Source organism: Grammomys surdaster, unplaced genomic scaffold (assembly GCF_004785775.1).
Source record: "Grammomys surdaster isolate TR1022 unplaced genomic scaffold, NIH_TR_1.0 325, whole genome shotgun sequence".
In the NCBI taxonomy this organism is placed as follows: Eukaryota; Metazoa; Chordata; class Mammalia; order Rodentia; family Muridae; genus Grammomys; species Grammomys surdaster.
In genome coordinates, this window is record NW_021604744.1 from 1,806,402 (window position 1) to 1,827,923 (window position 21,522).

Below are 21,522 nucleotides of genomic sequence, written 5' to 3' on the forward strand. Positions count from 1 at the left end.
ATCCGATGCTTCCTCACTGTTCAGTTCTTGGGTTCTTTATGAGGAGCTGGGACTTGAAGAATCCTAACCTTCACTGTTCCACTTCATACACACATCGTCTGACATTTCCATCCCAGCTCTGTGAGTCTCAAGATCCTGTTCTTTTAAGAAAGATTATAAACACACCATTTAGTTTACAATACTGCTATCACTTCAGTTTTTATTTTCCTCAGAATGAGATAGCACTTCAAGCTTTGAAACCAATATGACTTCCACCACAACTACTCTAGGCCAAGTGTGATGGTTGATACATGCCTTTAGTACCAGCACTCAGGAGGCATTGGCAGATGGAGCTCTGTAAGTTCAAGGCCTGCCTGGTCTACATCAGGGGTTTCAGAACAGCTAAAGCTATATAAAGATTCCATTTAAAAACAAAAAACAAAAAAACAAACAAAAGATAACAGCAACAACAACAAAGCCCTACACATGAGCAGTATTCAAAAAGAATTTGTAAGTAAAATAACTCCTATGGACACTGGAACTAAATTTCACTTAACTTTCATGGGACAAAATACTCTGTTGAACGTTTTCAATCACTTTTTTTTTTAATTTTTAACCTATTTTACCTGCAAGCAGTACAATTCCTTGAGAGGCAGCAGATACACTCAGCCAGTAAGCCATAGCTACAAATCTCTCCACAATGCATCCTCACTTTATTTTTTTTAAGATTTTTTTTTAATATGAGTACTCTGCAGCTGTCTTCAGACACATACTAGAAGAGTGCACTGAATCCCATTACAGATGGTTGTGAACCACCATGTGGGTGCTGGGAACTGAACTCAGGACCTCTGGCAGAGCAGTCAGTGCTCTTAACCACTGAGCCGTCTCTCCAGCCCACATCCTCACTTTAAAACATTGACTGACACTGGGCATCATGACACACTTCTAATTCCAGCTCTTGGGAGACAGAAGCAGGAGGTTCTATGTGGTTTCCAAACCAGCCAAGTCTACACAGTGGGTTCCAGGCCAGCCAGGACTACGAATCTCAAAAAAAGTAGCTAGTCTGAGCGTATGACTCTCCCGCTCCTCCGTTCTTGCTGCCACCCCATTAGTCTTCCTCAGAAGTCTCCTGCTTCATCTCAGCCATGTGAAGAGCACAAGTCAGTGTTACTATGACTTGAATCCATTTACTTTGGCCCAATCTGGAATAATTTTTAAAACCCCTCTAGGTTCTCAAAAGAGAAGATGGGACTGTAAGAAGTTGAGCAAGGGACTGGAGATGTGGCTCGCCAACTAAAAAGACCATCCTGCTGAGGCAGAGGACACACTTGGTAGCTCTCAACTGCCTGGAACTCCAGTTCCCAGGGACCACAGTGCCCTCTTATGGCCTGTTTGGGCTCCTACATGCATGTAATATACACACTCACACAGGCACATATGCAAAAATAAGAACAAATAAATCTTTAATACTCAAGGTCATTTTGACAACAACAAAAGCAAAGTTATAGCACGGGTCAACTGTCCCACCACTCTCAAATGCCAATAGTTCACCATGATGTTTCAGATCTTGATGATCTCTCTTCAGATTCAAAATCTAAAAACCTAAACAGAAGCTTTACAATTTTATGGCAGTATATTCCTGTTTGTTTGTTTGTTTGTTTGTTTGAAGACAGGGTTTCTCTGTATAGTCCTGGCTGTCTGGAAACTCACTCTGTAGACCAGGCTGGCTTCAAACTCATGGAAATCCACTGCCTCTGCCTCCTGAGAGCCAAGATTAAAGGCATGCACCACCACCACCCAACATGACAGTGTATTTTAAACTCATTTTCAGACTTTATTAAGACAAGATCAGATTAAAGAAATTAACATAACCAAGTATAGTCAAGAAATGAGAAAATGCTGTGTTGTTTAACAATTACAAGTTCTGAAAAGAAATAAGGTGAAATAATCTTATCATCTGAAGAATAAAAAAAAAAAAAGCAAAACTCTGTGTATATCATATGTATAGAGGCCAGAGGAGGTGTCAGATCCTGTGCCGCTGGAGTTACTGGCTGAGAGCCCTCTGATGTGGGTCCAGACTCAGGGCCTGTAGAAGAGGAGCAGCAGGTTCTCTTGGCCATTGAGCCATCTCTCCAACACCAAGGAATGAAAATATTTCAGTGGTATATTGTGTACTATATGTGTGTGTTTGTGTCTGTGCACATGTGTGCTGAAGGTATCTGTCCACGCACGCAAACACAGAAGCCAACAAAGAGCTCACTCAGTCAGCTACCTTGCTCTATGTCCTCCCATCTTACTGTCCAAGACAGAGTAGAAGAGTCAAGTGTTTACATTAGCACTCTCCACCTTCTACCCGGAGCTCAGGAACTGGTCTGCCCACTTGGTCACCAAGATCTACCTATTTCTGCCTCCCAGCAGTGCCTAGCTGTGTACATAGGTGCCAGAGTCTAGGTCAAAACCTCGTGTTTGTACAGAAAGGACTTTCAGCCACTGGGCTTGAGCTGTACTGTTAGCACAGAATCTTCCTTAATGTATTCATTCATAAGCATTTACCCTATGCATGAAAACCTCAATTTGTTTAGAATGTAAAATTACCCACCTCCAAATAAATTAGTGTCCAGAGGCTGAAGAGATGCATCAATCAATGGTTAAGAGAACATGATGTTTTTGCAAAAAACTTAAGTTCAGTTCCCAGCTATGTCAGGCAGCTCATAACTGCCTATGAATATGACGCCCTCTTGTCTCCTTGGACATTTGCACACGTGTTGTACATACATACAAACATACATATAAATAAGTAAAATTAAAAATAATTACAATCAGTGATACACACACACACACACACACACACACACACACACACACACTTTGTATGTGTGACCAGAATGGCACAGAGTATGTGTGCTCAGTCTGGCCTTAAACTCAGTGTGTTGCTAAGGATAACCTTAAACTCCTGCTACTCCTGCTTCCACCTTCCAAGTACTAGAATTATGGATATTCTTGAGTCACTATACCAAGCTTACAAAAGGGATTTATAAATCAAGGGCTTGAAAAGGTGGCTCAGAAATTAAGAGCTTCTACAGGACCTAGGTTTTATTCCCAGCACCCACATAGCAGCTCAAAGCCATCTGTAACTCTAGCTCCAGAGAATCCAATGACCTCTTCTAAACTCCTTAGGTACCAGGCACACATGTGGTACACAAACACAAAACACTCTCTAGCATTATAAAAAATAATAATAATAGTAGTAATAAAATTTATTTTAAAATTTTTTATAAGAAAATGGTCATATAAGAAATGCTTTACAAGAATGTCAGAACTTGCCAAAAGCATATGAAGCAAATAAAGAGAATCCTTTAACAGCTAAAACTACAACCAAAACTTAATAATATCCTATATAATAAACATCCATATAAAAATCCTAGGCTCAAGTACTAGGGTAACACTCAAAAAGCCACAGTAGAACGATCGTGAGTGGGAAGCGTCCTAAAGCTATTGCTTATTAAGTCATGCTTAATACATACATGCATCATGCTAAACATACCACAAGAAGTTACCTTTACTCCTCATAAGCCCTTGAGACAGATCTCCAGTCTACTTTACTGATAAGCCACAGATGGACTAAGAACCTGTAACTGTTAGCAGAACTCAAACCTCTTTCTAGCTTACAGACCCCTGTGTGTGCTTTATTTATTTAGTGGCCAACACCTTCATATTCCACTGAGGACGCTGCAGCTTTCTGGTCTCTATCTTCAAGGAAGATATTCAGGTTCTGGGAGAACAATCACACCCTCAAGGGTTCCTAGGAGGGAAAAGGCAGAGCTGCTCTGAAACCAAGTCTTCTTACTCCTTACCCACTGTCTTGGTTTCTCAGTATGCTTCACCTGTTTGAAATGTATTTGAAAAATAGGTTCATAAATTATTTAATATGCTTCTTTCTGAAAAACAGAACCTGAATTCTCTCAAGTGTGGGTTGTACCCTTCCAGGTTCAAGCTTATGTTTCCAAGGGTGAATCCTAAGAGGTACTGCTGCCTACTCCTGTCTGAACACTGCCAAACACTGCTCAACAACATTGCTCAACAACACTGCTCAACAACACTTCCAAATAAAACCAGTTGACAAGTTATAAAGACACTCAAAGTACAATCCCACAGTGGGGTACAAGGCCTCCCCTGTCAAGAGGCAGGAAGTAGATCACCTGGTCCAGCCACCGGATCCAGAACAAACCTGCTAGGCCACTTTCATACTCCTAGTACACAGAACCTTTGAGAGAGATAGTGCTGTCAAGTTCCTGCATTTACAGTAATCTGACTTTTGTTTTGGTCTCCTTACCCCATGCAAGCAGTCCTCTATCTTGCTAAGTAACTGAAGATGGCCTTGAATCCTGACCTTCTTTTTTTTTTTGGCTTTTCGAGACAGGGTTTCTCTGTGTAGCCCTGGTTGTCCTGGAACTCACTCTGTAGACCAGGCTGGCCTCGAATTCAGAAATCTGCCTGCCTCTGCCTCCCAAGTGCTGGGATTAAAGACGTGCGCCACCACTGCCCGACTGAATCCTGACCTTCTTGCCTTTGACTCCTGAGAGCTGGGATCACAGATTAGCCACTAAGCCCGACCTTGGTAATCTGTTCCATGATAGTGACCACTGAGAATATATATCCAGAGTTACTAAGTCCCTTCCCTCTATGCTTGCAGCAAGCATTATCAGGACACATGGCATACAGGACAAGCCAAGGAGCTTTACATCTAACATGGCTTCTGACAGCTGTCTAACTCTAGTGAACCCACTCACGCTGAGACCTCTACCCATCCACTCCGTTCCATTTCTGCCACAACTGAGTCTCACCTTGGGCACTGTATTCATACCACTACCCCCAAACCGCCAGTCCCTGCTCTTCCCAACCCTCCCTTCATACAGATTTTCCCAAGCAAGTAAGGGATCATGCTATAGAGCTTCTCAAATTTTGCAGTGAAGAGCTGGCAAGATGGCGTGGTGTGCCATGCCATGCCAGCCTTATGACCTCAGCTCCATCCTTAGAATCCACATAAAGGGGAAAGAGGACACACACCACAAAGTCTTTTACAGGCACACACACTTTTTTTTTAAATAACCTTCTGTTTCTCACTGCTAACAGAGAAAAGTCAGCACTTCCTAATTTTCCACTCAAATTACCTGCTACATATGTCACATGTACACTCAGGATCTCTCAACTAGTGCTTCAAAACATCAAATTCTCTTTTTTAAAATGCTCTTGTGTAGTCATCAGAACTAACTCACCCCCTCCTTCCTTTCCACAGCACAACCCCTTCCCTCTATCTGCTAACATTCCACTCCGTTTTACGTCACTGCGGACTGTGGACTTGCCTGTCTCTGTGAACAGATCATAAAAAGCTCACTGCAATAATTAGCTGGGCTATAACTGAGTCAGTGTATTATCCGAGGCTCACGACTCTCATCAGCAACATGAGGAGATTAGATCAAGTAAGTTAAGTGCTCAGAAACTCCCAACTCCAAGTTCCAGAAGACTCATTTATCTTTAGAGAATCAGTAATCTGCAGTATAGCACATATGTAATGTTGAACCCCAATCTAAAATTTATCAGATCACAATAATAAGTATGTTGGTTAACATTTATGCACCTCAGTTTCTCATTTATAAAATGAGAAGTTATCTATTTAAAATTCTTTCCTTAACACTTTTATGAGCATACACATAAAATTTTATACACATAAAATTCACCAATTTAAAGTATATAGTTTAATAACGTTCAGTATGTTAAAGACTTCTATAAACATCAACCTAATCAAATTTAGAATTTTCATCAACAATCATTAATCAGCCAAGCATGCAAACTCATGTCTATAATCCCAGCACTGGAAAGGTAGATATAGTTTCAGGCCTGCTGGGTTCAGCATGAGACCCAAAACAAAAAGCCAGGTGTGGTAGTAAAAGCACACCTATAATCCCAGCCCTTGGAACTGAGAGGCCAGTCTCCTGTATATATTAATTTGAGTTCACTGTGGGCTACAAGAGACCTCATCTTTAAAAAAATAAAAATAAAAATTCTCACTCCTTAACTCCCTGACAACCCTAGGTAGCCAGCAAGAGTCTAGTTAGTGATTTGCCTCTGGACATTTCATATAGACTGGATATTTTATGACTGGCTTCTTTCATTAAGCATTTTTAAATTTATTTTTATTTTACACCCATTGCTGTTTTGCCTGCATGCATGTTTACGTGAAGGTGTCAGAAGCCCTGGAACTGGAGTTGCAGATAGGTCTGAGCTGCCGTGTGGTTTCCAGGAATTAACTGGGACCTCTGGAACAGTAGCAAATGCTCTTAACCTCTGAGCCATCTCTCCAGACCCCATTCAGCATGTTTTCAAAGTATATCCATGCTGTACATGTTGTCGCATGTAACTGCATCTCATTCTTTTTCCTGGTGAATAATAATCCTTTGTGTGCTATTACATTTTGTTTACCCTTCCTTGGGTGGCAGGTAAGTGGGTTGCTCCCACCTGGCTATTATGGGCACTGCTACCCTTCTAGTTTTAAGTAGTAGAAGATACAACTCAATCGAGCTTGAATATGTAATGAAAACTACAGACAACAGCTTTTTTTTTCCTTATTTTTCCTGTGTATGCGCATGATGGGCACTGAATCTGGAACCTTGAACATACTGGGCAGGAGCTCGAAAACTGCCCAGACCAGGTAACTCACACTTATTGACCAAGGCTGGTCTAGAACTCACTACAGAGCCTAGGTGGGACTTGAACCCATCACCCTCTGGCCTCACCCTCTTACCTGATAGGAAGCTCTCGTGTCCTCATTTTTTCATTTACCTGGCACAAAGCAAATGTTCAAAAAATGCTAGTTTTCGAGTCCATCAGCTGTTATTTGTATTAGTATGAACCACATGATATCTGATATTTGTCATTTCAGGGGCAAAAATAACTATTTCATATAGCTCAGTATCATGTATACTCAGCTCAAAATTAAGGGTTGTTCAACCCATATCTGCTTTTTCACTGTGAAAACGAGAGGACAAGGCTATTTTCAAAGTACTTTAAGCCTTAGTTTAAAAGATCATAGTGATCTCTCCTTCATTGGAGAAGTCCATGGCCTTTGGAAAATACAACAGTAGCAACGACAGAGAAGGAGAGCCTGAGACCAATTAGCTGTAAAGACACCACGGCCACAACCACCCATGTATTCACCTCTCTAATTTTTTGTTAGCCAAAGCTACATATACTTCAACCAATTAAGAAATCTTTCCCAGTGCTAGAGATCAAAGCCAGGCCAGGTCCTTCACACTAAGCAAGCACTCAAACACTGAATACACTCCAGTCCTGGGAAATCTATGCATTGGAAAATGCCACTGATTGATTGATTGATTGACTGACTGATTGATTGATTTGTTGATTGGATGGCTTTTTTTCCAAACAAGGTCTCTCTGTGAAGCCCCGACTGTCCTAGAACTCACTTGATAAACCAGGCTGGCCTCAAACATAGAGATGTGCCTTCCTCTGTCTCTGAGTGCTGAGATTAAAGGTGTGTACCAGGGTCGGAGAGACAGCTAAGTGGTAAGAACACTGACTAGTCTTCCTAAGAATCTGGACTCAATTCCCAGAACCCATATGGTGGCTAACAACCGTCTGTAACTCCACTCCCAAAGGGACCCAACCCCTTCACATAGACATATATGCAGGCAAAACACCATACACAGGAAATACAAATAAATTACTTTTAGCTGGGCAGTAGTTGTACTTATCTTTAATCCCAGCATTTGGGAGGCAGAAACAGAGGCAGAGGCAGAGGCAGAGGCAGTTGCATCTTTATGAGTTGGAGACCAGCCTGGTCTACAGAGTGAGTCGCAGGACAATAAGGGCTACGCAGAGAAAAAAACCCTATCTTGGATTAGAGAAAAAAAAAAAAGACCACCACACCTGGCTGTGATTTGTTTTTAATGCTGGTTACACTACGATTCCTTATCCAAGACATCACATTTCAATCTTGCCCAAACTCCATTTACTACATAAACAAGTGACCTCAAAGGGACATCCACAGTGTCAGTTCTCGTTTAGATCCTTTCTGTGTATACACACACACACACACACACACACACACACACACGACAGCGGAGTCATCTGTTCCTCTTGTCACAGTTGCCATGCCCTCGTGCTCTGGAGACAAGCAACACTGCTTCAAAACTTCTAGATCTGTTGTAGTTGTGTTGCTCCAATTCATTTTGTGAACTTATACTCAGGTGACACAGATATAAAAAATAACATGCAGAAGGTATGAAAAAAATTTTAAACTAGACAAGCAAGGCAGGATGGTGGTATATACCTGTAATTCAATATCTCAGAAGGGGAAGGGAGGGCAGGCAAGAGATCAGGAGTTCAAGTTCATCCTTATCCACTTTAAGGACAACCTGGGTGACATGGATCCCTGTCACAGAAAAAAAAGAAGACAGGAAAAAAAAAAAAAAAGCCAGGCAAATTAAAAGGAAATGGTCATGGAAAACTTGAGAAATTATCATGATTACCACACTTTTTCTTTCTCGCCACTCTGAAAATTCCTAAACAGCAGAAACACTGAAACATTATAGAAATAGCAGTAGGTACCACTTACCAGCTCTCTACGTAGCTCTGGCTGTCCTGGAACTCATTATGTAGGCCATAGAGATTGGCCTGACTCGGCTTCCTGAGTGCTGAGATTAAAGGCATGTGTCACCATGTCCAGTTTAAAGCCTCCTTATTCAGCCAGTTTTTATTAGGCTACACTTTTGGATGAATGATCGAGCCTTAAAATACTTAAATCAATCACTTTGCACCCTGATAAGAATGCTGCCTTCACACTAGAAACGTGGGTGGGAAGGAGGGTGGGTCACACATTTGGCAAGCTCTAAGCCAGTGGCTCCCAACTTCCAAATGCTGCAAGCCTTTACTATTTTCTCATGTTGTAGTGACCCCGAACCATACAGTTATTTTCATTGCTACTTCGGAACTGAAATTTTGCTACTGTTATGAATGGTAATGTAAATATCTGATATTTCCAATGGTCTTAGGTGACCCCTGTGAAGGCAGAATGAAGCTTGGTCAGATGTCTCTGACAACATATCTTAGCAAAAGACATGTGAAACCAAGCCAGACGTATAGAAATGGAAGGCTATCTATCTATCATCTTTTCTCTGGGAAGTGTGGGAAAGAATACAGCCATTCCTCATCTAAGGAAAAACCAAATCTGTTACTAAGAGAACTTAACGGAGCATGTGTGTGTGTTCTTAAAAGAGTGTTCTAAAAGAGAAACTTGTGTGATCACGAGTGGTTACCAGTGGTGGGAACTGTTGCTTCTGCTACAGATAATATTAGAGACAGCCCACCGGCCACTAATTAAAGCCAGCCGCTCAGAGGGGGAGGCACAAACAGAAGAATATAAAGCAGAACCACCTGTATATCCAGCATCAGGCCAGTCTGCAGCACAGAACCTTTTTTTTTCCCTTAAAATAAATAAATATAATATTATATGGCATCTATAAAGTACAATTTAAAACTGTGAAGTAACTAAAGATTTAAAAGCTAAGGTAAAAACATTGCAGTCAAGAGTGGTAGCACACGCCTTAAGTCTCTCAGCACATGGGAAAACAAGGCAGTGGATGTCTGAGTTTCAGGCCAGCCTGCTCTACAACTTGAGTTCAAGGACAGCCAGGACTGTTACACAGATTACTTCTTTTCCAAACTTTCTGAACTTTCTGAATATTAACTTTTCTACACACACACACATCCATACTCGGGTTGGGAATAGTGATGCACACCTTTAATCCTAGCAAGCAGATCTTTGTGAGTTCAAGGCCGGCCTGGCCTAACTGTAAGTTCCCAGAGAGCCATATGGTAAGACCTTCTCTTGAAAAAAACAAAAAGGCATCTCCACCCCTACCACCATTATGTGTATGTGTACATATTACACACACACACACACACCCCAAGTTCAAGCAATGCATTAACAAGTCTCCAATCAGAAAAAAAAAATGTTATTGTTGCCTTCTTTTCAGCAAAGGGATAAATTTTTTTGAGTGGGCTTTTAAGATAATACCTCTGAGGAGTTAGAGAGATGGCTCAGAGGTTCAGAGCACAGACTGCTTTTCCAAAGATCCTGAGTTCAATTCCCAGCAACCACATCATGGCTCACAACCATCTGCAATGGGGTCTGATGCCCTCTTCTGTCTGAAAACAGTGACAGTGTACTCATATAAAATAAATAAATAAATCTTTAAAAAAATATATCTCTGAAGACTAGAAACTTTATATGTTTTTTTCCTAAAGATAGATATATATTATAACCCACCTCCCGTGCAGAGAAACTATGAGTGAGATATTCAAGACATTGAACATCTTAAGATTGCTACCCAGCTGACTGCACTAGCTAACTGAAGCAGCAGCAGCAGCAGCCTTTCTGTTCAGAATGATCAGAGTGCTTGCTGACTAAGGACATCGGCTCACAGGGACACTGAGAGGCAGGAATCTCATCCACACCTCTACTTCAGACACAGGGGACTAGGGAACATAACTGACTGACAAGAGTGCTTACCATGCTTGCAAGAAACCCCAGGTTCCCGTCCAGTACTCCATCAGTGGGACACAGTGTCACATACCTATAATCCCAACACTTCATCACTTGGCAGACAGAAACAAGATCACAGAGATGGGGTATTCAGCTCAGTGACAGAGTGTTTGTCTAGCAAACCAAGGCCCTGGTTTGGTCCTCACCCCAGGGAAGGGGGAAAAAGAAACAACCAAACAAACTGTTAACAGAGTGCAAGTTCAAGATCATCCTTAGCTACGTAGGAGAACTCAAAAGCTCAAAGCCATGCTGGGGTACATGAGATCCTCTCTCAAAAAATATATATACACATACATACATACATGCATATATACATACATACATGTATACATACAAACACACACACACACACCACCCATGCTCCCAGCACAGAGTTCAAAAGCAAGGCTCTTACAATAATCTCTCTCTGAAATAAACTATATTTTTCTGTATCACTCCCAGCAAAGTCCGTTTTCCTACAAACAAAATCATATATATCAAGATGAATCAGAACTTAAGTCCAGGTTTAAAACTCAGTCTATCCTTTCCCTCATCTGATCTATTAAAGCAGGCCAGGTCACAACATCCATCTACCCAATCTCAACACACAAGAACAGACACCCACCCATGGGGTGAAGGACAAAGCTAGGCATCCTATCATCTAAGCTCCACTATCACTCCTTTTGTCCTAGTAACAGAGAAACTCTGTTGCAAAAACAAAACAAAAAAAAAAAACTTTTTAAAAAAAGTCTCACTGGGCGGTGGTGGCACATGCCTTTAATCCCAGCACTTGGGAGGCAGAGGCAGGCGGATTTCTGAGTTCGAGGCCAGCCTGGTCTACAAAGTGAGTTCCAGGACAGCCAGGACTACACAGAGAAACCCTGTCTCGAAAAAAAAAAAAAAAGTCTCATCTATGAACAGTTTCTTCCAGCTCTCTTTAAATTTATTTTCCTTGTTGTACTTGTGTTCTGCCTGCAAGTAGATGTGTATATTTAAGTACAAGCAAATAATCAAACACAGATCTGCTGAATCAGGATGCACTTTTACATTGCACCATCTCTTCCCCTTTCCATGTTTACTGCATTTTAGTTTAGTGTATGCATGTGCATGCAAATGCCACAACACTCGTGGCAGCCACAAGACAACCTGAGAGAATCTGTTGTCTGTAGCAAGTGGTTCCAACAGATAAACTCAGATCATCAGGCTTGGAGGCTCCTGAGGCAGCTGAGCCATCTCCCTAGCCCTCCCCAAGTTACTGCTTTAAATTGGGGTGTGTGTGTGCGTGTGTGTGTACACGCATGCTCACATGCATGGTTGCAGGGTCCTGCAGAGGCCAGAAGCCACAGGTAATGGACAAGGAGGTGGTAAACTATCTGGATGCTGGAAATCAACCCCCCAGTCATCTATCCACGCTCCTCTCAGCTGGGCCATCTCTCAACTTTCTTAGCCCTCATTAAATATAACATTGTACATAAACTTTTTGTCAAACACTAATTTTGTGATTTTTAATAGATTTTTTCTCTTTCACTTCCTATGATCAGTCCTGCTCCTACTGACTCTCCTCTAAGATTAGCTTTTCCATATGGAAAAAGTATATATACTTGAGAGTTCAAAGCCAGATTGGGCCACACAGTGAGTTGAAGCATGACCCTGACTCAAAAAACTAAAATAATTTTCCTCAACTTCAGGTACCCTAAAAAAGAATCACTGTCTTTGACTAAAAGCTTTCATTTGCAAGATTCCTTTTACTCTATGAAAATTTAAAGCAAAGATATTCACTGATGCCAGAAAATGAAACATGTCCAGTAATAGGGGGTGAAATAACCTAGTGAGTTACAATGTTGCAGGTATCAATTCACAAAGTTGTTAAGGGTATGGGAATTATTTTAACAACTGTCAAATATAGTATATAAGATCATAGATAATAAGTTAGGCTAGTGGAGCAGGCCCAGAGGAGGCAGAGTGTATTAGTCAAGAGTTCTTTAAAGAGACAGAATTTGATAGAAAGAATATAGATATACATATATGCTACATGGTACTTTTAAAACAAGAGAAATCATGTTTCTAAATACTCTTTCAATTCAGGCATCCTTAATCTACAAATGAAACATTGAGGATTTGAAAATCAGTTAAGAAATATGCAAAGCTACCCCCCCACACACATCCTAAAACATTACAAGATGTGCTTCTGTGAAACAGTTTCTCCTGGTTTCCCAACTCTCGGGCATTTCCTATAACCAACCCCTCAACCCCAGGAGCCTTTTCTTCAGTCAATATCTTCAGCCAGAAGCCTCTGTGAGCTACCTATCAGTTCTAATGACGCAGCTCGGAAGATCGGCGCTGGGGGTAGAAACTCTAACTGAAAGTCACAAAAAGACCTCCAAACGGTCCAGGAAAGTCATCATTAGCTTCTCCCAAGCACTCTGTACAATCAGTGTAGTGAGGGATAATTAAAAGCAACCACAAACTTTGTTAATACAGAGACTCGGCATTCATCCCATAGCCTCCTACATTACACTGGGCATGAATTACAGTGAATTCTATCCTCTCTGTACCTATCAATCTCTTCAAGCTTTCTGCAGGCTTCCCAGGGAAGCTCCGGCCACCAAGTCCCACTCTACTTAAAAGCTAGGAAACGCTTTTTGAAATGTCAATCTGGCACACATGTGCTAACTCATGTGACCTCACCAGCATCCACACCCTGCACCCCAACCTCACTAGTACACACTGCAGTAGTACAGACATGCCATTGTGCAAGCATCTCCATATGCGGGCACCCACTCAGTGCTCTTCTGCTCCAGGCTCAAGCCTTCTCTTATTGTAGCTATTACTGTTACTGGTTCTTCAAGACCCAGCTGGAGCACTCTCCTGGTTTCCAGTGTATTTTAGATTACAAGTTATATTCAGAATATGTCAAGAATCAGCCGGGCAGTGGTGGCTCACGCCTTTAATCCCAGCACTTGAGAGGCAGAGGCAGGCGGATTTCTGAGTTCGAGTCCAGCCTGGTCTACAGAGTGAGTTCCAGGACAGCCAGAGCTATACAGAGAAACCCTGTCTTGAAAAAACAAAAAACAAAAATCAAAAAAAAAAAAGAAAGAATATGTCAAGAATCATATGTACACCATATATCTAATAAAGAACAATAATTCTTTAAATCTACTGAAAATCTAGGAAAATATTTACACTGTTATAGAAAATAACTTTATACTATAGGAAAGGACTGAGAACTACCTTAATAAGACTATAAAATATGCAAATTGTGGCAAATTTACTCAATGGAAGACTATAAAGCAGTAAAAATATACAAATTAATGGTTCTTGTTCCATACAGCATGGACAAGTCTGAAAACAGACTGAAGGACAAAACCCATACATGAGTATACTACGTGCTTTATATGAAGTTTAAAACAAACAAAACTAATGTTTTGTTGGTGGTGGTCAGGTTTTTGTTTTGTTTGTTTGTTTGCTTGTTTGTTTGTTTTTTGCTAGGGGTGGGGTATGGAGTGGGGAAGGTTCTAGCCAGGGTTTCACTGTGTAAAAGCCCTAGATATCCTGTAACTAGCTCTTGTAGACCAGGTTGGCCTCAAACTCAGAGTTCCCACTGCCTCTGCCTCTGTGATGTGATGATTAAAGGTGTGTACCACCACACCTGGCCCAAAGAGAGAGGCCCGGAGAACCTGATCAGCAGTTAAGAAAGAGCATTTGTTGCTCTTCCAGAAAATCCAGGTCTGTTTCCCAACACACACACACACACACACACACACACACACACACACGGCAATTCACAACTGTCTGTAACTCCAGTTCCAGTGTACCCAATACCACTTCCTGACATCCTCAGACACCAGGCATCCAATGTGGTAAACATATGCATGCAGGTAAAACACTCATACACAGAAAATAAACCTTAAAAAGAAAAAAAACTACCAATACCAGATGCTAAAGAGTACAGAAAAGGCACCTGCTGCAGAAAAGGGACCTGCTGTGGCACCCTCGGGGGATATTAGCATACGGACAGAAGACAGCTGGAGTAGACTATCATAAGATCCAGCAATCTTACTGCTCTGTATCCAAACAAAATTAAATTACGCTGGAAACATCTGCAGCACTATTCATAACAGCCTAGAAATGAAAACCTACGTGTCTACCAACTGATGAAAACTGAAAAAAATGTACATAGACACAACAGAATAATGTTAAGTCATGAAAAAGACTGAGACCCTGTCATCGGCAACAAAGCAGACCAACTGGAGATCAGTGCACAGAAAACGCCAACGCAGAAAGACAAGCACTTCAGGCGCTTCCTCACACATGGAGTTTTAAACAGTTGATCTCAGAAAGCAGAGAACAGTAGGAAGCTTTACCAGGTGCCAAGGAAAGTAGTGGGTAACTACACAAGAAAAAAGCCTAGTTAGCAGGTACTAAGCCATTCTTGGGGCCACAAACCTCAGGGGTGCTATGTACAATGGCTACAGATAATAACTATGATAAACTGTGATACTACTCTAAAAGATAGGGACATTTTGAATGTTTTACAGTAACAAAATGATAAATGCTTAAATAAATATAAAAATAGATAGAGGTCAATAGACCGAGGCACAGGGTGCATACATACTTTAATCCCAGTCAGGACAGGCAGACCTCGGAGTTTGAGGACAGCCTAATCTACAGATCAACTTCCAGACACCCAGGACTAAACAAAGAAACCCTGTCTCAAAGACTAGGAAGATAGGATATATTTAATATGATTTAATCATACACAATTTATACAACACTGAAACACTGACATGGTACTTCCACATTATGGTTTGGTTTCAGACCCCAGGACAAGGGACTGAGGATGCATATTTTACATATCAAAGCAGACATGGCCACCAGATTCTCCCAACATCCTTCAGACCCTATCTGGCATACCCTGCCCCCAATCCTGACCCTCCCAGCCCAGGAACTGGGCTGCTCTTCCCCCCAGAGGCTCTTCCCTAACAATCCACACATTTTAGTCTTCCCCCAACCTTGTCTCACTCTCTCTGTGAGCACACACTCTTTCTCTCTTTCTTTCCTCCCCCCACCCCTTTTCTTTCCCCATGGTGACTTCCTTGGCCTCTGTCCTTGGGGCCAGTGAACTTACTTCTCATTAGACCTGAATTTAATATATTCTAATCTGGCTTGAATTGGCTCATTTCATTTTATGTAGTATCAATTACTACATACTTTTTTTTTAGCTTTAAAAAAAGTACTTTTATTTTATGTGTATGAGTGTTTTATCTGTCTGTATACTCTCCCCATCTTGTCTGCAGTACCCAAGGAGGCCAGAAGATGGTGTCATATCTCCTGTGACTAATGTTACAGCTGTAAACCACTATATATGAATGCTAGGAAATGACCCTGGGTCCTCTGAAAGAGCACCCAATGTTAACTGCTGAACCATCTTCTCTCTGGCTCTCCAACTTTTATACACTCCTCTAAAAGGTAAACAGAGGGTGCTGAAGACACGGCTCACTAGTTTACTTTTCTCGCAGAAGACTCAGGGTTAGTTCTCAGTACCTACATGGTAACCCACACCCATTTTTAAATCCTGCACTAGAGGATCACAACATCCTCTCTGATGTCTATGGGCTCATGTGAGCATGCAATGCACTTACAGACATACACACATACTCACGGTTTTTAAGGTTAAATTCAGGTCAGCAAAATGGCTCAGTGGGTAAAGGTGCTTGCTGTAAAAAGCCCAGGCACCTAAGTTCCAATTCCTCTGATTTCATGTAAGGTATGAAAAAGCAACTCCACAAAGTTTTTCTCTACTCCTCAGTTGCACCCATGGCCCAAACATACATATACACATTGTGTAGACACACAGACAGAGACAGACACAAATAATACTTCTTTTTCTTTCTTCCCCCAGGCTGGCCTTGAACTCACAAAGATGTGTCTGTCTCTAACTCCTGAATGCTGGGATTAAAGATATGCAACACCATACTCCAGTCCACTAGTAATAATTTTTAAGTAAATTTAATTGCTGGAGAGGTAGCTCAGTTAGTTAGGCGCTTACCTTGTAAGCATGAAGACCTAAGTTCAAAAGGAAAAACCTGGGCAGTGGTGGCATACGCCTTTAACCCCAGCACTCCAAAACTAAGAGGCTAGACTGAGGAATTCAAGGTCACCCTCGACTGCATAGCAAGCTCATGGCAGCCTAAATTATAGGAAACCCTGTCTCAAAGGAGTATTGCTGTTAGGATGCTTTGTTAGCAAGCTATGAATCTGTTTTCATGCCAAGCACTCACAAAAAAAAAAAAAAAAAAAAAAAGGAGGAACTGCAACTACTGCTATAGATAACACTGTGGAAGAATCTCAAAGTCTTGCAGAGTGCCCTGCTTGAAGGTACACACCTTTAATCCTGGGAGGCAAAGACAGGCTGGTCCTGTTGAGTTCCAGACAAGCCCAATATATATAACAAGTTCAGGCTACCAAGGACTAAATGGTGAGGGCCTGTTCAACAACAACAAAAAAGGTATACAGAGAGGGAAAAAGTCTAGATGTCAAAAAGTTCCATATTGGTACTGTATAGCTTTGTTTACTAACATTCTCAAGGTGTCAAAACCATTAGTGCTTGCAGGGACTGTGTGGGGAGGAGTTTCAGCTTTGGTGCTGAGACTGTTCTGCACTGCATGTTGCTTACGGGGATTACACAAATCCACACAAGTGATAAAATATGACAGCACTAAACAGCAGAAAGGATTCATTTAGCATCTAGTGAAAGCCAAATATTTTTTTATTGTTGTCTGTCCTTTCTTATTTTAAGACAATGCCTCATTAACAAGCCACAGGTGCCCTGAAATACATCCCCCTCAGCCTTTTAAAACTTAGCCCAGCTCCCAAGGAGATTTCCTACAGAGTATTTTTTATAGTCTGGGAATATGGCTCAGTGTTTGAATTCCCAGATCAGATGAAAGCAGCATAGCAGTCCAGCACAAGGGAGGTGGGGGGAGGGTGTCTGGGTGTGAGTGTGTAGCTATGTGATGAGTGTGCTCAATGTCAACTTCCTAATGAGGCACTACTCTTATGATTTTGTGGAACAGAGACAAATGAATGACATATAAATAAAATTCAATCAATATAATGGACTATTACTTAGAAATATAAAGAAGTGAAATGCCAAAAACAGGATAGAACATGGATGAACCTTGAAAATATGCTAAATGAAAGAAACCTAAAACAAAGCCATATATTGACAATAAGATTTTGGCTATACTTCCTTGTACAAAAGGACCATAAATGAGGACTGATGAGGCCCTGGGTTCCATCTCTAGCACCAAAACGTTAAAAACAAAAACCATGGTTTTTTAAGACCAATTCTCCTTGCTTCCCAAGATGACTATATACTTCAGGGTTTAAGAAATCCTCCTGTCTCAGCCTCCACAAGCAGCTGGGCCTATAAGAGCATACCACCACAACCAGATCTCTAAACGATGTTTCCACTTTTAAACTATGTCTCCGTGTGTATGGGGCTGGACACAGTCACTGGCAGTGCATGTGCCTACCATTCATGAGGCTCTGCAGCTTGATCCCAGTGCCTCCCCCAAAAATAATAAATATAAGAAAAGATCTTTTCTACAAGTCAGATGTCTTGCTGAAAGTTCTGTGACTCCAGCATTTGGGAAGTCGGGAAGGGAGATCAATGCTGACTATGTGGTGACTTTAAAGCCAAATTACATAATACCGTCTCAAAAGGTATTTCCCTAATCACCCACATATACAAGTATCCTAAGGCAAATCTGTGAACTATGAGATACAGCTTATACAGAAATCTCATAATTGACGCATGATGGTCCACAGCTATAATCTCAACAATACCCAGGCTGAGGCAGGAGAACTACGTCATGGAGACTCTGTCAATCAATCAATAATTAATAGAAACTAAATCTACTTAATAACTGAATGATAATACAGTAATTCCCTGCTCCCCATACTGTCAAAACAATAACAACAACAAATAACAAGTACACTCATTGGCGCCATCTAAGAAGATGAAAGTTTGACTCAGAAAACGTTCCTGACAACTACAATGACTGCCAGTTTTCCTAGATGGCCCAAAATGGGTGTGAAATCCCCGCTGGGCTGAGACTAGGGCCAATACAAATTATAACCACCACCTAGGAGAGCAGGTTATCCCCACCCCTTGCAAAATAAAGATAGACAAATATTTCGGAATTTTATTAAAGGCAATTAATTCTGTCCTCCATAGCACCAAAGATATCACACACAAATTTCTTGCGCAAAAAGAACAGCGAAGCAAACAATGTGAGCAAAGATGTTGATAGCCGGTCCAGGAAACCCAGAGAGGAGGAAAGAGGAACACGCGGCGGCGCTCTGACGCCTAGGAAAACCCAGCTCTAGAGGAAAGGCTTCTCCGACAGCAGCTGCCCAACTGGGCTGCACGTCCAGGCTGGAGGTGGCTAGCGCTGACACATCTGAAATATCAGATGGATCCTGACCGCCGCACCACGCGGGACCCGCCCGCACACACACCCACCGCCCACTGCAGCGAGCGACCTGGGCGCAGCCGCAGCACGCAAGTAACGCTCGACCCGAGCAGAAAGTTTCGAATGAAAAACCCGAGCGCCGAAACGCACAGGTCCCGGAGCTGAACTCGCGCCAGGAACACGCCCGGAGCCAAACCACTAGACGAGCAGCTCGGGTTTTCAGCTGGCTGGCCCAGGCGGGACCGGGAGGTGGCAGAGGCGGCAGCACACTGGCTCCCGCAGCCCAGGTGTCAGGCGCGCCGCCGCTTCCCTCCGGCGCCCACTATCTGACCGGTGCGGGGCAGGAACTAGGGTGCGGACTACCGATGTGGTTAAGGGGCTCGGGATACGGACCAGGGACGCCGATCCGGGGCGCGGGATGAGAATCCGGGGCGCGGGACGCGGGGTCGAGTGCAGAGCACGGGCGGCTCGCAGGCCACCCGGCCAAGTCGCGGCTCCCGAACCCGCGGCCGCGCGCCCCTCCCCCCACCCCTCCCCCGCCGGGGCACGCAGAGCGGGCGCCGCGTCCCAGGAGACCCACCGCCCGCGGCCCGGGGACCAGGAAGCTCTGCCTGCGCGGCCGCAAGCAACCCTTGGCGGGGCGGGACAGGGTCGGGACCGAGCGCCGCGCGGACTCACTTTTTCGGATGTTTCTCTCTTTTCGGCCTCCGCTTTCGGGCCTGAATGGCCAGCACTGGGGAGAGAGAAGACACATTAACGGTCGGGGCGGCCGCCTGCGCGCCTCGAGGTGGGGCGGGGGCCGCGCGCGCCGCTCACCTTTCCTGGAGCTCATTTCGACTTGGGGCAGCCGGGCGGGGGGCTCCGCGGCGGAGGCGGCGGCGACGCGACAGTCAGCCGCACCGGGATGCAGCCTCCACTCGCTCGCCGGCCGAGGAGGCGGGAACAGCGCCTGCGCCGCCGCGGCCGCTCCCGCGGGGGCCAATGGGACCCGCCCCCGCGGCCCCGCCCCGCGGCCCCGCCCCCTCCGCGCCCCCTCCGCTTCTCCCGAGCCCTGGGGTCCGGACCCGGGCCGCGCCCTTGTCTCCGGCTCCGGGGCCCACCTGTGCGAGAAGGCGGTCGCGCGCTCACGGCCGCCCGCGCCCACGGCCTCCCGCAGCCCGCCTCCGCCTCCTTGGTTCTACGGCCGCCGCAGGCCACCGGCTCCCGGGCACTAGGCCCAGCCGCCGACCCTTCCTCCCAGCCACCGCCTCCGCTCCGCACCCCGGCAGGTCGTGCCGCACGCCTCTCCATGTGTTCTTCCTTGGCCAGCGCCTTGGCGCGTCTCACACCACCTCTAACGTGGCCTCCCCTATCCCTTTGCGCCTCTACATCCTTGCATCTCTATGAGCGCCGCTTCCTCCTCTCCGGCGGGCGTGGAAAGGGCACAAGACCAAGAGCTGGGGAACCTGGTCCTTGAGTGTCTGTGTGACCTTGGAGACGTGATTTCTTCTTTTCCTACTCCACTAGGCTGTGTGAGTTTAACGAAGGAAAGATGCACACAGCTTAAAAGCAAAGTTTGGCGCAGGAAGCCTAATTTTCTAAATATCATGAGATGAGAGCTTAAAACAACAATCATGCCAAGCAATGGGTTTTTTTCTTCCTCCTCCAATGGGGAAACTGAACCCTAAATAGGTCGAACAGTTCTACCCCCTTGTATCCCCCTATTCAGGCCTAGCTGGTTTCTTTCTCCTTCCCAGGCTACCTAAGATGTGAATCAAGCTGACTGGCACATAGTTACCACTTAAGTGTTCTCTTGTCTCTTTAAACAATTACAGTATCTTAAAGATACAGGTCCTGAGCATTCAGTCCTTTTTTGGTTACAACTGTATCATTGAATTACAACTGTATTACTGAGTCTTGCTCTAAAGATGTCCTCAACAAACAGGAAAGACTGCTCTAAGTTTGAAGAGATTTTACTTTCTCCATTTTTTTTATTTTCAAAAATCTGAAACATACAAGGAAAAATGCAGTAATCGAACTATTAACTCACATTCACTAGTTTTTTGTTTTTTGGGTTTTTTTAAAGTTTCTTCACATTTGCTCTCTGTGTGTGCATGGTGTATTTTGCTGAGTCATTCAGCAGTTTGCAGACTGTTACCCTCCACCCCTAAACATTTCGATACATAACTACTAACTAAAAACAAAGATATTTTTCTACACAATCAGAACATCGTTATCACTCTTAAGAAAATCCAATAGTATTGTTCCTATTTCTGAAATAGCCCAATAAAATATGTTTGGTGACATTTTTTCCCAACCCAAGGTCATTAGTTACTGTTAGTGCCCCTGTGGTTTTAAGTATGTTTAGAATAATCCCTGGTTTGTTTGAGACTTTTTTTTTTTTTTGAGACGGAGTTTCACTGAGTTCCAAGACTGGCCTTGAGGAGTTTACAATGTAGCCAGTCTAAATGCACCTTTGTTGCA

General features: G+C 43.4%; 1 protein-coding gene across 4 annotated transcripts in view; it reads right to left on the reverse strand.

Moving 5' to 3' along the window:
* Srpk2 (SRSF protein kinase 2) overlaps positions 1-20,019 on the reverse strand; it is a 192,191-nt gene extending 172,172 nt beyond the window's left edge. For 2 of the 4 annotated variants that reach the window (XM_028778143.1, XM_028778147.1), the window contains exons 1-2: positions 19,876-19,977; positions 19,738-19,792 (exon numbers count right to left, since the gene is read on the reverse strand). In XM_028778143.1, the coding sequence (XP_028633976.1) occupies positions 19,738-19,792; positions 19,876-19,891 (71 nt within the window). In that variant the 5' untranslated portion in view covers positions 19,892-19,977. Of the gene's footprint in view, positions 1-19,737; positions 19,793-19,875 lie in introns of all 4 variants that reach the window. The other 2 variants (XM_028778144.1, XM_028778142.1) reach the window with 2 other exon arrangements.
* Positions 20,020-21,522: the final 1,503 nt, after the last annotated feature.